Genomic DNA, 14,077 nt, shown 5'->3' on the forward strand with positions numbered 1-14,077 from the left:
GGAGATGTGAATGTCAGTGCCCTTTTAATACTGAAACACGAATATGCTTCATCCATCTCTGGGGAAGTTCAATTTTAAAGATAATTTGCCTGCTTCATGAGAGCCTTCTCAATGAAAATACCTAATCAAAATGGGTGATACAACGCAGGAACATGCCATTAAAAATATAAATAGTGTTTTTAGGATATGTCTTTGCTCATCTTATGTAGGCGCGGCACAAAAAACATAAAAGCCCTTCACACAAGACCATCTCTGACCAATCCCATTATTAAAACCAAAAGAACTAAATTATACCATTCTTCGAGAACCTCTAAAAGCTGCCTAGATCTATTCCATCTACCTGAAGTGTTCAGAGGCTGTGTGTTAATGATGTGTTCCCCATCAGATGATAATTGGATACAGCGGTGTCAAACAGAGAGGCCTCCTGCAGGAAATTCATTTTCACTGTTCTTTCTGTGCCGGACAAATTATTTACTCTCCACGCGGAAATGTAAAAAAAGGGGGGAAAAAAATACTGCATTTTTTTATTTTTTTTTTAAATGGGAAGAGCTGTATTGCACGTTTACACGATGTACCCAGGTCACGTGATTGCGTTTCACTGAAAACTGCACGAGCAAAGTGCATGTGTAACTGTTTTTCAGGTTCACAGACTTTCTTACCACTAATACGGACATTACACAGCTTTCACACCGGGAATTGTTTGTTCGATACAAACATCCCGTTCAGCAACGATGTACTTTCCATTCATAAACGGATGTTAGGCTGAACTTACCGTGAATGCAGGGAAAGTCACGTTATCGCCGATACTACAGCAAGCTCGTGTTGCTTCGCGTTCCCACTACCTGGTTTCCAGCTATTGACCAATCAGATCCTCCGTTGTGAGCTCATCACCGGCCGATAAACCAATCACAAAGAACCATGAGAGAAACCCGGAAGATAATGTACACGTGATGACGTAGTAATGGACATGGAACCCATGAAACGGTATGGGCTACGTGGTTATAGATACGCAAACATATGTAAAATGATTTTTTTAAATGATATGTACTGGGCCAATTTAAACCTTAAATGATGTAATTTCAGGAGGTACAACACATCCAGTAACCACCCTATTAATAAAATCCCAATGTATTTAATGTGAAGATGTGCTGCTTTTCTTGGTCATATGACAACTCATATTTTGGAGTTCTGTATAAAACCATTTGGACATTTTATTTGGGGCTTTTTGCTGATATTTAAAAAAAAAATTCTGGCATTTAAAACCAACATATATATCACTTAGTCCAGAAAATAATCTACAGATTACCAGATGATTCTTGATAGCCGTTTACTATAAACTGAACATGCAAGGAAAGGCAGCTGGACTGTTGCCTAAACAGTCACATTAGCGTTTAGCCCAGATACAATCAGTGCACAGAAAAGTGATCCACTTGCAAAAGATTTTGCAATAATAAATGCAAATTGGTTCTGTAAAAAGTGGCACCATCTTTATTCATTTTACAATTTGACAACGTAAAGTCTACAGCAGGGAGAGCAAACAAGTGTAGAGCACAGGAAATTGCAGGGACAAAATAGATAAGTTCAATATCATTTGTCAAAACTCGAATAAAAAGTCAAAACAAATTTCTAGCTCCCCGTTTCCATTTGTGAGGAGTTACTTAAATGATTTGAATTCATTTCATCACACAACTACCATGGATATTCTTACAAATTCTTCTGTCTCTGGTTTGAACAGGAGTCCTAACTTAAACATCCGCAAATCCATTCTGAAGGGTGAAATTTCCTACGTCTCTAAAATAAAAACAAACTGTTCAAAATTAAAAGAATTGTAGCTTACATTCTGCATGTTGCACAGAGTGGTAAAGTGGTATAACTGTGTGTGAAGGGACTGATAAAGACAAGCAAGAGCATACCCAAGCACGCGCACACACACACGCGCACACACACACACGCACACACACACACACACACACACACACACACGCACACGCACACACACGCACACGCACACACTTACTTGAACAGGAGACAAGCATACAAATAGTCATAAACAAGTCATAAAAATCCAAACCATCAAAAAAATGAAGGTTATGTTTATTTTTGTCGGTCAGGAGACTGAAGAATAGTTTGATAGATGTGTTAAAAAACAGAAAAAGCAAAGTGTATGCGATAAACTAATGGACCCCACTCTTAAAAATGCGGAACATCTACATTTTCTTTTATGCACAGGAATGTCGGACATAATGTTTCATTAAAAAATACAAAAATAAATTCAAAAAAGACACCCACAATCCAGAATAGTCTGAAGGGGATGTGTTGGAAAGGGGAAGAAAGGTTGAGGGGAGGGGGCAGGGGGGGCAATCTGAGTTTGCTTCAATCTGAGTCTCCTGGGTCTACAGCATATGACCAGAGTACTGCTTCACACTGAAATAAAAAGAGTGGACAAATAAATAAAATACACAAGAGGAAAATTGCAATTCACAAGTCAATGACAGTGTAAATATATCGCTATGCAATTGTCGGAGGATAAAATCTTGGGAGGAAACGGGTGGGGAGGCAGAGCAGGAAGGGAGACCGAGAGAAAGAAAGACAGACGGGCAGAGAGAGCGAGGGGGGGGGGGGGAGATGTGAAATAAATGGCTGACAGAGCGCGGAAGAGGAGGAGGAGAAAGAGGGGTGTGGTTAGTCCTTGTGTCCAAGCAGGTGCAGCACACTGAAGAGGGAGGAAGGAAGAGGGAGGTAGGATCAGTTACCATGGCAACACTACACTACTCATGAGACAGCCGTGTTAGCATTCGGGCTAAGGTCGGTTAGCATCAACAAGGAAGTAGTGTGCATTATACATGCCTACTGGTGGCCAAGGGAGACAGAAGAGGAGGAGCCTGTGCTATTTGGCAGACTGTGATTTGTTGTCGGTTGATCTAACTAAAAACAACAAAATCACTAGTCTTCCACACAGCAGCAGCCAGGGGAAGAATCAATCCACTCCCTGCTTCACAGTGAAACGGCTTTGATGGCAAATAGACAGTTTTTTGTTTGTTTGTTTGTTTTTTTACGTCTACCAATCATATTCAATGGACAAATATGACAGTCAAACAAACACGTCAATTACATTGACCCTTTAAAAAAACAAAAACGCTATTGAGTTTGCTTACTCATTCACAGCCATTTCATGCAAGAGGAAGGTTTGAACTAGTTGCAGGTTGCATGGGGAAAAAGGAAGGGAGTTAGTGGAGAAGAGACAGCAGGCAACAGAAACACCCAACAAAAAGTGGGTTCACTCGTATATAAAATGCTATTTCAGAAAAAGACATTCATGCATTATAATCTTAACATAATCTCTATAACTGTGGTTCAGAGGGTTTAAAGAGGTAAAGAAGGAAAGCATCTCTTAAATATCAGTAGATACTTTTAGCTTGCATGGCTTAAGACTGCACTCTCCGAGATGGTTGCATTAACATCGTTTTTACAAGAGCTCAGGTCAGAGCCCACATGACAATGTCACAGAGCAATGTCGGAGCATACAGCAACCAGTCGGTTTGATGAGCATTTTATGGCATGAATGGTTCAACTGTAAGTAGGATGCTGAATAAAGACAATTCAGTGTAATGTCAGAACTAGCCTGTTCTGTAGAAGGAACTGGGCGTTCTGGATCTGATCCTGGGTGCCAGTAATGGTGATTATTCGGTCCTCAGAACCTTCCAGAGGCTCATCGATCTTGATGGAGGCTACTGACTCATGGCGGATCTGTTTGATCCGCTGGCCTCCCTTACCGATGATGGAGCCAGCCAGCTGTCGGTGGGGAACAGAGAAGAGCATGAGGGGGACGAGGAGGAAATAAAAAAACAAAAATGCAGAGAAACATTTTAAGCACTGGGAATACATGTATAAAGCTAAAACACACACAAAAAATATGAGTTTAAACGGTTTAGGATGAAAAGATGAATAGTAAGAGTCAAATTGTTTTGTCAGTTACACTAAAAAACTATTTAAGACTATGCCCTTGTCTAGAGTGAGGTCAATGTGTGAGAGACAACATTATTAGTCATGATGCATAAATAGTGAACGATGACAAACACAGGACTAAATGTAATTTATATAGAGGATAATGAGAGTGTGCAGATGACATGAACATGTATGGCAATGTCAGGTTTTTAATTATTCGGTCAGAATGTTAATTGACACAAGGGTATAGTGGGTGAGGTACACAGATTGTTCTGTTATGTTGCCGTCATATACTTACATCTTTAGGGATCGTCACTTGTGTGGTGATGACGGGGCCCCCCATGTCACTATAGGAGCTACGTCCACCTGACGGCGGGCAAACAGTCATACAGGGAAGAGAAAGTAAGTAGCGCACTTTAAATCAATAATCGGCTGCCAGCGTTATCACACATAGCTCAGCAAACATGTCAAATCATTCGGATCGATAGAAGGTGTAAAGACTCACCTGACGGGTAGCTATCCCAGGAGGAATTGTTGTCTGAGCAGGAAAGAAAGCCAGAAAGCTCAATATAAACATTATGTCTGACTCAAACATGTGACTCACACATTTTCAAAAGATCTTATTCTAAAGAAAGCCTTTAAATTAGCTTTGCGTGTCATCTTAAACATGTGCTGTAAACTAAGATACTTTTAAGAGATAATTCCATTTCCCGATAAGTAAAATGACAGTTTTTTTTTCCCCAATGGAAAGCACAATAGTTGCAACCAAAAGCCCCAACGCCTAAATGTGAGTTGCAATGTCCTTCGAGCCACGTTGACACTACATATTTAGTCATATTGTCTGTGAACACATTCAGACTACATGCTCGACACTAGTCTGCTGAAAAGACCACCGACGGCTCCACACCAAGACAAACTGACAGCCTTGAAACTACATTCATATAAGGACACAGAAAAAAAAAAGACTTAGTACTTACCACCATATCCTCCGCCACTCTGTAAAAATCAAAGGAAACACAAAAGGGTTACATACGGTACAGTGGATTCTCTTAAATCGCTCTACAAATCTCAGATGAATGGACAGAGGATTGTAAGCACAAATGTATGGATGATGCAGCAGCTTCGTCCGTGGAGTAGACTCGACTAAAAGCCACCCAGTTTTCAGCAATAAGCCAGACTCCTCCTCATTTCCCTCCCCCTTCCCTTCTTGCATCTCCATCAGCCCCCATTTTCACCTGCTATTCAACTGCTGCTGTCACCAGGGCAACAGGCAATCCAAAAAGCTGTTGCTGAGCAACGGCAGGCATATCCTGCTAGCTCTCAGAGAGAGAGTGGGAGAGAGACCTTCCAGTCCGTCAACAAAGCGTTATTATTGCCTAGCAACCAACCATGGCCACCCCCACCCCCATCCTCTTTGCAGGAAAAACAGGCTGGCCATGAAAAGTACACAGTAAGAGGGCAATTATAGCAGATTTTTATGGGGTATCTCCGTGGTGATTATGGCCATTTGGTGGGACGGCTTACACCATGCAAAAACTAGCTTGAATGCGCGGCAAGCGCTCTGATTAGTGTGTGCCCCTGCATATGCACATGAGTGACCAGCTACGCTTGTATTGTCAATAAACCACTATTATCTTTACAGCACAATCACAGCATATTGCCTAGTGCTGGGACCGACCAGTGTGCAAGCCTAAGAATACTGGCAACCAAAAACTGCATGCAAGGGTCACTAACCATGTTCTCGCTGTAGCGATCCGGTCTGCCTCTTCTGTCACTAGTGATGAAATGATTGGGTGGAGGGGAGAGCGAGAGAGAAAGGGGGAGAGGGGCAGGCAGGCAGTGGGAGAGAGAGAGAGAGAGAGAGAGAGAATGGGGGTGGGGGGCGGAAAGAAAAATAAAATGCTCAGAAAAACGCTTGACAACATTCCAAAAGATTTTTCTGGTCTAGGTCAAACTGCACACACGCTGAGCAAGATTACAGTATAAACACATTTCCTCTCAGCCATCTTCCCACACAGTAACAGGAACAGCTCTGACAGTGTTATGGTGAGAGAAGTGACAGGTGGTGATGATGATGATCAGAGCCAAGGGATGCTGATTCCCCCCCCCCCCCCCTCAAACTGAGCTCAAATAAAGGAATTTACGTTTCCATCATTATCTGGTATTCTTGCTGTGCCTGGATGGTACGTTCATGTCAAACTACAACCTGTACATAACTTAATACGGCTTGTTGCTTTAGCGTGACAGTGCCCCTGTAGCCACGTTGTATTACACATTGGTGTTATTAACTATGATGGAACAAATATATGAAAAAACATACCAGATACAACCCCTTAATCTTTATTAAGTGTCTTACAAGAATTATCTAACAATTTCCGACAAACCGTATCAGCTATATTTATATCAATTTGATTCGATTTTCTCTGGAAGTTGGCAGCTGACACCAAACCAATGCCAGGTCATGATAGTATCATTCTGGCTTTGGGTAGTCCTAAGTGTCCCAATTTACATGTAAATCTGCAACTTCAAATGCAACTGTACATATAACAAAACTGACTCCAATTACTAGTCAGCATGCCGTTTTGCAGGGGATTCAAGTGACGAATGTCAGCTTCACATCAGCACATGACCACCATATACACCACCTAACAAATACCTTCTCTCAACCTAACACAGGCTAGGAAACTACATGCAAACAGACAATAGAGCAATGGCTGTTTGTAAGGCAGTAATTAATATTGAAAATTAAGGATGACAGGAAGGCAAAAGTGATAGTGTTAATTTTTTTTACATTCACGAGAGCAAGTGGATAACCAGGCATATTCATCAAACTGCAACAATAAGGTATTCCCACATGAATTTAAGGGACGTTTAAGAATACCTCAACACATCAAACTTAATTTAAATTATTCATGTACAAGTATTTGCTAATGGAAATTATACTGAACACTAGTAAATGATCCTCACTAAGACCAAAGGATAAAATGCTACTCTACAATTAGGAGGCACCACCCAATGGTATTAATGAGGAATTTTGGCTTCGTTGAATTGCCTTTACAGAGCACCTACTTATAATGTGGCAAATCTAAGTCACAAAAAAATGACAGAACATCAAAATGAGGAGGTTTGTGGTCATAAACTTACTTGGACCTGTCATCTGAGCCACGGTACGAGTCATAGTAACGATCTTCTCTGTGGGCAAGATAGAGATGGGAAAAAGACAAACGCACCCAGACAGTGATGAGCACATACAATTTATGGAATGATAACCGTGAATATAAATGTTTCCAGAGGGGTGCATAGAGGGACATTGGATTACATGCAGAATACTGGAATCAGTTTAACCTCTGAATTAAACGATGTAAAGCAAGTTGAGCAAGTGAGTCTGACTGGAAACTAAGCACCTGAAGAGGGATTAAGCTTTGTGTATGCAGATGCAGAAGGAGACAAGTGCTCTGGAAGAGATACTCTGAACAAGGCTTAGTATGTTGGAAATATCAAACACTTATAACTCAAGAGGTTAACAGGACTAAAAAGACTCAACTTTAAACTGAAGTCGAGTGTGTTTGTGCATGAGTAAAAGAAAAAGAAAAGTAGTAAAGCAACAGCTGGTAGTTCATTTGTGATCATATCTTACCCTCCTCTGTGTGGGTGACCCATGGGCATGTTGCGTCCACGGGCGCTCCCCCTGGAAACCCTACTCGGGTGGGGGGGTGGAGGAGGACCTCGGCGGGGGCTTATCTCCTCGTAATCCCGGCGGGAGGGAGGCATGGGTCCCCGTCCCCCTCTGCTAGAGGGCATTCGCTCAAACCCACGGTCTCCACCGCTGGATCTGCCCCCACGCATGGGGAACCCTCCCATAAGCCTGCGACCTCCTCCTCCCCGCTCTTCAAACATTACTGTGAAACCACCATATTCATACGTTTCGTCGTAGAAGTTAGGGTCGTAGGGCTGTGCACGGCCCTTTATGGGAGCCTAAAAACGGAGCACAGACGGGAGATCAACTGACCTGCTCAAAGATATTTGAAATGCAGTTTACAGGAATACAGGTGTGGCGGAAATTAATGTTCTACTATTAACAACTCCCTATTCCTGATATAAAAAAATAATTATTTAAAATAATCAGCTGGAGCATGACATGCTGTTGACACGTGTGCCTACCCACTTCATTGTCCTCTACTATGCAACATTTTACATTTCCAACAATCAGTGCATCGTCAATCTAAAGACATGCAACATATTGAATCCGTTTTCCAAGTATTATACTTGCCAATCACAAAAAAAGGCCTCTGGACCACTTTAAAAGATACTCACTTCAGCGATAAGCTCCAGCATAGTCTTGATACACTCAACCACTCTCTCAGTTTTGCCACCGACCAGCACCACACGGTCTGTCGACTGAGGACAACACTCCTGAAACAGCTTGATGCTGGTCTTTGTGTTCTGGAGACAGATAAAAGGCACACATGAGGATCACAGAAAGAAAAGGAGCTACTAAATGATACAGCAGCTGATTCTACTGAAGAAAAACATAGTTCACACATCAAATCAATACTGTGTCATTTCATGGATATATTTTCCCATCTTTGAGGTACATGAAGTATTCTAGGACATAAAAGATGGAGGCAGAGGAAAATAAGTTAGGAAAACCAACTATACAAAACTAGATTAATGAGTTTTTTTTTATTATGCCCCGTTATACCTACAGCTGGGTTTAATCCAGTCATTTCATGAAGTGTATTCTTGTTACAACTGAAAGACTGGCAGCGACAGAAGACTGTGATAATCCATGTTGTGCGTTACACAAACAAATCAGTCTGTAAACTGCTTTACAACGGATTTTGTTTAAAAAAAAAAAAAAGAACTGATCCACATGCCATTAACATACCTCTCTGAGCTCCTTGATCTTGGCTCCCTTCACTCCAATGATGGAGCCAGCCAGACTCTGGTGGATCAGCAGTCGCAGCTCACAGTCGAAATCCATACCATTGTACTGCTGGTACTGAGCAAAACATTTCGCATGTTAGTACTTCGGCACAGTCCATTTAGTTCTCTGAAGGTCTCAAACCTGCCAAGACTTGTGTTATTTCTAATTCTAGCTACATCATCCATCTAAAAAAGGCACAAAATAGTAAATGAATGCAGTCAGTAAGAACATAAGTCCTTTTCCCCCCACTAAATGATGATTGCAGGTACAGGCACATGGCAACAGTCTTATAAAAAGCCTCCAACGGTAGCGCAGACACAAGCAAACATGTTATGAATCAGTCCAATTAAAACACTTATTTGCAGGCGCAAACCATACCGGAAGCACACAAAACTGTAAAAAAAGTAGAAAGCATCTCTGCTATACAAAGGACATTTCCAAGCCATAGCTTGGCAATAACTGTTAACATCTACCATAGCGTTCACTTCTAAAAAAATTGTTTAGTTCATTGGGTTAAAAAAGACTCGATATGGAGAAAGAAAAAAACAAGTCCTCACCTCTTCCAATGTTGGGATAATCTTCAGCAGGATTTCTCCAACTGTCTCGATATCGGCACTGATGCTCAGGATGCTTCATAATTCACAAAGATGATGAGGGTGGGATTGCCAGCGAGACATCCCAGGGGGAGGGAACAACATTCGAGATTAGATAATTCATAACATCCCCTTTTATGCCATAAAAAAAAACCCAGTAACACCCCCATTTAACCAACTCACTACTGAAACTAACACAGCTATATTAACTGTTGAGATCCAGTGTTTTCTAAACTTGGTAATGGTCACTGATAATTCACCACAGTAAGTGGGAAAAATTGGTACCCAAATATGCAATGAAAGAAAACAGTTGTTTATCCAGAAAAAGGAAGAAAAGAGACAAAATAAAAAAAGGACCCAAAGAAAAGTGACTGCATTTGGTGACCACTGAAGGGCGAGACAAGGGAGGGAGGGGGGTAAGTTTGGGGAGGATCTGGCAGGAATAAGCACCAAAGGTGCCAAAGAGAACTCTATAGTCCTAAAGCATAGCTGGGTGGATGCACACCCCAAAGCCTTCAAAGACCCCCAAATAAGGTGCCTAATACAACATTGAAAGATTAGGGAAAATTGAGAGAATGAATAAACCTCTCTTTTTTTTAAAATCATGTTTACCAAAGCATCCTGTCTTTAAATAATAGCCAGGATAACATTTTTGATGCTTCATTTTGATAATGATAATAAATACAATTTTGTTGTCTGCACCCACCTAGTTAAACAATAAAATAAACAATGAATTTACTGATCAAGAGAACTTAAGCAGTTTGTACATGGAAGTAGAATGGTAGACAACTGAGGGAGAGCAACAGAGCAGATTATACCATGGAAAATTAAGGTTGCCACCGCTATTTTAAGGGGATGGGAGAAGCAATAAACATAACACCAAAGGATGCATGGATGACTGAGAAAGAGAAAAATAATCTGTACGTTAAATAGCTCAACTAGTCAATAAGAAAGTTCAGATGAAGCAGAAGACAGGAAAGGAAAAACACATACAGACACAACACTTGAATCCTAGATTGCCTTTTGCATTTCAGAATGGATGGAAATCACGAGTCTATGAGTACAATTATAGCATCTCAAGGAAAGAATGGGATGGTGCGAGAAGCAGGTGAGTTTATGAAACTAATGGGAAAAAACACCAGTATATCCACTCTGAGGGGGGGAGGGAGGTGAAAACGCAAAGATAGTAGAGGATAATCATCAGTGAAGATAAATAAATAAAAAGACATATTGCACAGATTAAAGCAAAGATTAAAAATAAAGACAGTGGCAGATAGTGGAAAAACCCTTACAACACCATCCTAAGTTTCTCTTAATGTTGACGTGACTTTAAAAATGGCATAAAAGGATCTCGACACGGTTTTTACAGGCAGATTTGGACATGAACGCATTTAGGCATTTTGACTCAGGCTAAAATACTAAGAGAACAGGTAGGTTAAACAGTGACTTGACAGAGGCAGGATGACTATTTAATATTCATCTCTTCTTGTTTGTTTGACCTGTAGTCAGGCAGTGAGAGGGAGGAGCTTAGGGACATACCGCTCAGGCCCACTGCTGTCTGGGACTGACACACTGGCATTGAACTGGGCGTGGAATGGGCAGGGGCCAGGGCCATTCGAGCACAGATGTCAATCAAGTAAGGCGCCCATTTAGGGACAGGGCACGATTATGGACAGGGCCAACCAGGGTGTCAGGTGGGCGGGCGCAGGAGGGGCCATCCAGAACATGGGCAACAGAGGAGGAAGTGGGCAAAAGTCAACAGTAAAATAATAAACAAGGGAGAGGGAAGAGGGAAGAGGAATACATTTTAATATACAGGCTCTACACTGTTCAAACGTGACTTAAATTTGATTCTCTCAGAGATAGGTTTGTCAAAGAGAGAAAAGGAGAAAATGTGACATTGGAAAATGGGTAATGGCATATTAAGAACATGATAAGTTCAATGTTGGGGAATAGACCAGAGACAGTGAGAGAGGGGGTAGAGCAAATTGTGGAGGGCTAGAGAAAGCGGCAATAACATTGAATGATTTAAGATTGGTCAGGTTGCCTTATTAGCTGGCGTTGCAGGTGATTTCATGAACACCGCACTGTGCCAATAAATTTAGATTAACAAAAGCATCAGTGTTGCCACAACAGCATTGTTAAAATAAATTATCAAGATGGAGAAACAAACTGACATGAAATTGGACTTTAGTACCATGGGCCAGTTTAGCTGAGGTAAATGACATGATTATTATACGAGAATAAAAAGATAAAAATCAACCACAAATGGTTTGTTCGACATTTTTATGAACAGAGGGATACTATCAATACAGGCATCAGCTAACCACACCCCATATTAACACAAGAAAATATTGCCAATTACCAAAGCAAGTCCTATAAAAGGGGCTGGGTATGTTGGGAGGCTGAACACCAGTGACGGTGAAAAATAAATACCAAATAAAAATTCTGGGTGTATGATACGTATAAGATGTACTCACGTCTGTACGGAGGGCTTTGATGTTTTTTCCACCCTTCCCAATCACAGCTCCTGCATTCTGAAAAAAGAGGGAACACTTAAGTTAGTCAAAGGGGACAAGAAAAGTCGTAAACACATTTATTTGCCACACTACATCTACAATGAAATCTAAATTCTATCATTTAGTCATGATGACATTTTGATTCACTGTAGGCTACATTTGTGATAACTCAAAAATCTAGCTGGATTATTGGGGGGAGGAGGGGACTGAATCTATGTGCAAAGATTTCTTGGTAGGAGGAATAATAATAATATTCTGCAAAAAAAAAAGAGGGACGGTTGGCCCCTCACGAGGAAATGTAAAGTAAAATACTTTAATTAACAGACATGGTGCTGGAGAATACTACCATTAATGTCAAGCAAAGCCCAACGTCTGTACGACTAACTCTAATAAAGGGTGGGAATTAATTATTCAAAACACAGATGTGATTGGAGTGACAAAGAAATTTAGGAAAAATGGATGGAGCACAAGAAATCTGCAGTCTTACGCATGGGATGCACAAAAGAGAAAAATACAAATAACCACAAACTATGAAGGCAAACTGGTTTACTTTGCTCTGCAGGAGGATGCGAAGCTCAACCATCTCGTCAGAGTTCCTGGAGCGCTTGAATGATTTCTGGTCATCTGCATCCTCAGCAGGGCGCTTACCTGGCATAGGGAGATAAAAAATACACACGATGCATACACAACCCTCCACTAGACAAAATGAAAAAACAATCAAAGACCACAGAAAGAAGTGAAGAACTGAATCACAAAACTCTGGTTTCATACACGGGTCAACTTGTGCAAAACTATGAAAGTTTTTTTTAAATACGTCTAAGACACAATTTTGGGAGAGCAGCCCAGTTCATATAGATGGTTTAACAATTGCAAATACATTTTCAGACATCAACCTCCAAGAGGAATGCCAAGTGAAAATGTTTAATCAAAAGATAACATTCCAATATCTGAGCCAAGTCATCAGCTATAACAACACTACCATTGTGATCATCCCATTACATAACAGATACATTTCAGATGGACAGATTTGAAAACGGTCAATAAACTGATGCATTCTAACAACATAACCGAAAAGGTAAAGAAGCCAGGTTTTACCGTTCGTGTCTGTGTTGCCGAATGAAGAATCGTCTTGCTGTTCAATTTCTGTCTCCATGGTCTTCTGAGAGTGAAGGAGATGGGATGAGTACGACAGTCTGGGAAATAGGCAGCGGCAGGGAGAGCGAAGCAGGAAACGGGCCCCTGTGAGCTGTGGAGGTCTGTTAGCATTGTGAAAAGGAGAAAAAGAAATTAGTCAATTTAAGCGGTGAGCTGGAGATCCAGCTATTGAAGAGCCCAGAATGAGATGGCGATGAAAACCGGCACTCACCGATATTTATTACAGGGACAAGGGCGTGTTGATAGGCGGAACTAAACAAGCAGGGACCAAACAGCTGCTGCGACCTGTCGGGGAGGGAGAGGCTAGTTGAAATAGTGAAATATAGGCTCAGCAAAGGGACCAATTATGATCGCATACATTTTGCTCCATTCGAGTGAATAGCCTTGATTGATATTTACGTTTAGTAACGTTTCAGGTCAATTTGGGTTAATCCATCCAGCGAGCTTTAAACACAATCTCGATTTTAGGGACACAATTACCATTATAATGTAATCAGATATGGCATCGTATTACAAACAAGAGGTGGAGTGAGAAGCATTAATTTGCATTGTTTCGGAAACTCGGGTTCTGAGTCAATCAGCCAGCATTGAACCAACAATATTAACGTTAGCCACCGAAACAATAAACGTTACAAATGAACGCGAATTTACGGACGTGCTATCTTAACCGGAAAAAGCGGAGGGTTCCCCAAAGTCAACAAGCAATGTTGTAATTGAACAACTGAAGCCACAATTTTAGCAGCGTTAGCACAGTTGTACCAACTAACGCCAAGTACCGAAATCGAGCACCAGTGCGCTAACCTAAGCTAGCTGCCTGGGCTGAACAGCACGGTTAGCTCCGAGCTTTGTCGTGTGACTTGGGGTGTATATAATCGACCCTACACTAGTTTCAAACATTTCACTAGTTGTATAGGAGGCGAGACGTTGCGATGTGTCCG

At 41.3% G+C, this 14,077-nt stretch overlaps 1 protein-coding gene across 2 annotated transcripts; it reads right to left on the reverse strand.

Moving 5' to 3' along the window:
- Positions 1-1,475: 1,475 nt before the first annotated feature.
- hnrnpk (heterogeneous nuclear ribonucleoprotein K) lies at positions 1,476-12,603 on the reverse strand. 2 transcript variants are annotated; one of them, XM_079222584.1, is made up of 14 exons: positions 12,535-12,603; positions 11,946-12,002; positions 11,005-11,048; positions 9,430-9,502; positions 8,834-8,941; positions 8,260-8,388; positions 7,583-7,920; positions 7,090-7,137; positions 5,680-5,719; positions 4,923-4,941; positions 4,451-4,483; positions 4,244-4,311; positions 3,623-3,792; positions 1,476-2,424 (listed from the first exon to the last, which is right to left on the reverse strand). In XM_079222584.1, the coding sequence occupies exons 1-14, from the start codon at positions 12,565-12,567 to the stop codon at positions 2,394-2,396; spliced, it is 1,191 nt and encodes a 396-aa protein (XP_079078710.1). In that variant the 5' UTR covers positions 12,568-12,603; the 3' UTR covers positions 1,476-2,393. The 2 variants fall into 2 exon arrangements, with proteins under 2 accessions (XP_079078710.1, XP_079078709.1); XM_079222583.1 differs by having other exon boundaries at positions 8,834-8,947.
- Between the last annotated feature and the right edge of the window lie 1,474 nt (positions 12,604-14,077).

Source organism: Taurulus bubalis (genome assembly GCF_910589615.1).
Source record: "Taurulus bubalis genome assembly, chromosome: 8".
Taxonomy (NCBI): domain Eukaryota; kingdom Metazoa; phylum Chordata; class Actinopteri; order Perciformes; family Cottidae; genus Taurulus; species Taurulus bubalis.